Below are 3269 nucleotides of genomic sequence, written 5' to 3'. Positions count from 1 at the left end.
CTCTCTCTCTCTCTCTCTCTCTCCTCCCATCCCTTGAATAAAATCTCCAGTCAGACCTCTCGGTGTGTGTGTGGCCTAATTGTTGAGTGTCACTATTCCCTTTCAGTTGGGCCACATAGAGAATCCCAGATCCTTACGAGGTCCTACAGGACTGAATTTTTGGTGGATTTCCAGAGAGAATGGAGTAGGATGGAAGATGGACCCCTTTGGGTTGCCTTCTAAAGAATACCTTGATAAATGTGGTGGTAAGGGATGTCAGGCTGGCTTGCTTGCTTTCTCTTTCTCTTCTTTTCTTTTCTTCTTATTATTTTTTTTTTGTACTGGGGATCAAACTCAGGTCCTTGAATTTGAAAAGCAGTTGCCGGAACCACTGAGCTAAATCCCGAGGCCCTCTTTCCTTCCTTCCTTCCTTCCTTCCTTCCTTCCTTCCTTCCTTCCTTCCTTCCTTCCTTCCTTCCTTCTTTCCTTCCTTTCTTCTTTCTTTCTTTCTTTCTTTCTTTCTTTCTTTCTTTCTTTCTTTCTTTCTTTCTTTCTTTCTTTCTTCCTTCCTTCCTTCCTTCCTTCCTTCCTTCCTTCTTTCTTTCTTTCTTTCTTTCTTTCTTTCTTTCTTTCTTTCTTTCTTTCTTTCTTTCTTTCTTTCTTTCTTTCCTTCCTTCTCAGGCTTTCTTCACTCTCTGTTCATGTCCCTCTCTGTCAAATTTACTCCGCCCACCAGACACTCTTACTGGAAAAAACTTTTTATCCTTTCATAACCCACACTTAACCCCTTAAATTCAAACCCTGGTCCATCCCCGACATTGGCTTCCTCCTACCTCTCTCGAGCCATCATCAACACAGCTTCAGATACAGCTCAGAGATCCATTGAAGTAGCTCAACTTTCTACCCCTTCTCCCTTGTCCTCCTGCCACTCTATTGCAGCAGCACTGTCTTGTAGCAGCCCATGTTGCTGCCTTCCTCTACAAACTGAAAATAAAAAACAGAAAGGCCTAGGGAAACAAAAATTGGTAAATTTACTTTTGGCTTCCAATTTGAGTATTTTTAATTGATATGCTTAAAACATATTTTGTGCCTTGTAAAGTCCTAGACTACAATTACAGGATTAATTTGTTCTGCTACTTCAGCAGAGATAAGACACTTTCAAAATTGACTTGGAGAATTAAGAGCCAGCCAAATTTACAATGTAACAACCTGAAAACACTCTTCCTTGTCCCAACTCTCCTCTTAGGTCTAACTGGAGCTTTTAGACAAATATTTTAGCTCTTGCTTCTTAAAGTGATACTGGGACATGAGCTTTTCTTCATAACTATCAGAGACATCAAGACTGGTCAATGAAAAACAATGGGGCAGGGCTGGGGATTTAGCTCAGTGGCCCTGCACCTGCCTCACAAGCACAAGGTCCTGAGTTCAAGTCCAGTACTGAAATAAAGAAAAGAAAAACAATGGGTCAGAGCTGCCTCCTTGGACAGTTCCAACCTGGTTTGTAATACTCATTGCTAACTTCATGGTACATTAAATGTATTCATGTTTTCCAAGTGTACAGGTCTTCAGAGATACAAAACTGGAAAACATCTCACCATAATGGCAACTTCCAGGCTAAAGTTGTTTATGGTAATAAACTTTTAGGCTCAAATATCTGACTTTCCCTGACTTATATTCCATCTACTAGTGATAAATTTGATTGCCAATCTATCATGACACAGTCAGCATTGTTATGTATATGTTATGTATGGGTTGACATCACTTAGAAATTCCCAAACAGGAATCCTCCTTCAGGTGTGTGGAAGTCATGTCTCCTCCTGCAGTTTACAGATAAGCGGTTCCAGCCCGTCCATGACCTCACAATAAGTGTGGAGTTTGGGGCTTCTATGGTCAATGTTGATGGAAAACAGATTAAATTACAAATCTGGGATACAGCCGGGCAAGAATCCTTCTGTTCTATCACCTGTTTCTACTACAGGGGAGCAGAGGGATCACTCCTTGTGTATGACATTACAAGGCGTGAAACTTTCAATCACCTGACCTCATGGTTAGAAGACGCCCGCCAACACTCCAGCTCCAATATGGTTATCATGCTAATTGGGAATAAGAGTGATTTAGAGTCCCATAGGGATGTGAAGAGAGAGGAAGGAGAGGCCTTTGCTTGGGTGCATGGATTAATATTCATGGAAACTTCAGCCAAAAGTGCCTTTAATGTTGAAGAGGCCTTCATTAACTCAGCCAAAGAAATCTATAGGAAGATCCAACAGGGTTTATTTGATTTTCACAATGAGGCAAATGGCATCAAGATTGGGCCCCAGCAGTCAATTTTAACATCAGCCGGACTGGATGCCTGCCAGCGGAACTCTCGGGATGTGGGGTCTGACTCCGGCTGCTGCTAAACATCTGGCCCGACCTTTTTGTTTTCCCCCCTTCCTGGAACAGTGTCAGTTCAATAGCTTAAAGAAAGAGGTCTTACTCGTTTTGGCTGAGTACAGCCTCTCTTAAGGTGTGATGTTTGCCTTTCCACTTAAAGACCAGGGGAGAATTGGTGCCCTTACTGACCTGTCCTCCTTCAGGGACATGAGCATTCCCTATAGATTAGGGCTCTTTTCATCCTCAGTTTATAAAATGTGAGGTTCAAAGTTGATCGTCAAGGTAGTTCAAAAATAACTTCATAAGAATACACATTCTGCTCCCCACTAGGAGTAAGGGTAAGTAATAAGGGTCAAGGATATCCTGCTTGAACACTTGAGATTACCAGGCTCTGGCTTGCCTTTTGAAGATGATCATCTGTGTAGGGTTTTTTTGTTTGTTTGTTTTTAACTTCATTGCCTTGAGGGGTCTTGACACTTTGAAAGAGTTCTCTCACAAGGCAGTTACTTCAACTTGCCCAAGGAAGCTGAATACTTCTTCTTATCCTATTGGTAATGTCTATCTCTTAGAGTAACTGCCAAACTTTGAGAGCTGTGGAATTGGTCCTGGATGCATGGCCACTTACCCTTACTTGACAAACACATTAGTTCTTTATTCATTTGTTCTAGGAACCATTTCAAACATTGCAGCATCTTTCACCTAATTGATCTCCACTATTTCATCCTACTCCTTAACTACACCTAATTGGACTTTGTACTCTAATCAAGCCAGTCTGCTTACTACACATGCCCTATCCATTCCTCTTTATATACCTTTGCACATGCTGTACTATAAAGAGAGACATTATAACATAATTAAAAGACCAACATTTTTTCCTTCGGGAAGGCTTTGGTGACTGACCTAAGGACTTCAAGTGA

The 3269-nt window shown here is 41.5% G+C and overlaps 1 protein-coding gene across 1 annotated transcript; it reads left to right on the top strand.

The window, feature by feature from the left end:
- The first annotated feature begins 1850 nt into the window (after positions 1–1850).
- On the top strand, positions 1851–2378 carry LOC104862150 (ras-related protein Rab-2B-like). Its single transcript, XM_033759980.1, has one exon. The coding sequence runs from the start codon at positions 1866–1868 to the stop codon at positions 2376–2378; it is 513 nt and encodes a 170-aa protein (XP_033615871.1). The 5' UTR covers positions 1851–1865.
- The last annotated feature ends 891 nt before the right edge of the window (positions 2379–3269 follow it).

This window comes from Fukomys damarensis, unplaced genomic scaffold (assembly GCF_012274545.1).
Source record: "Fukomys damarensis isolate Sample0158 unplaced genomic scaffold, DMR_v1.0_HiC HiC_scaffold_38, whole genome shotgun sequence".
In the NCBI taxonomy this organism is placed as follows: Eukaryota; Metazoa; Chordata; class Mammalia; order Rodentia; family Bathyergidae; genus Fukomys; species Fukomys damarensis.
This window is presented reverse-complemented; position numbering and strand designations above follow the sequence as displayed.

Bases quoted from the DNA above. Each gene is read 5' to 3' on its own strand.
- LOC104862150 (XM_033759980.1), top strand. From the start codon at position 1,866: ATGGTCAATGTTGATGGAAAACAGATTAAATTACAAATCTGGGATACA.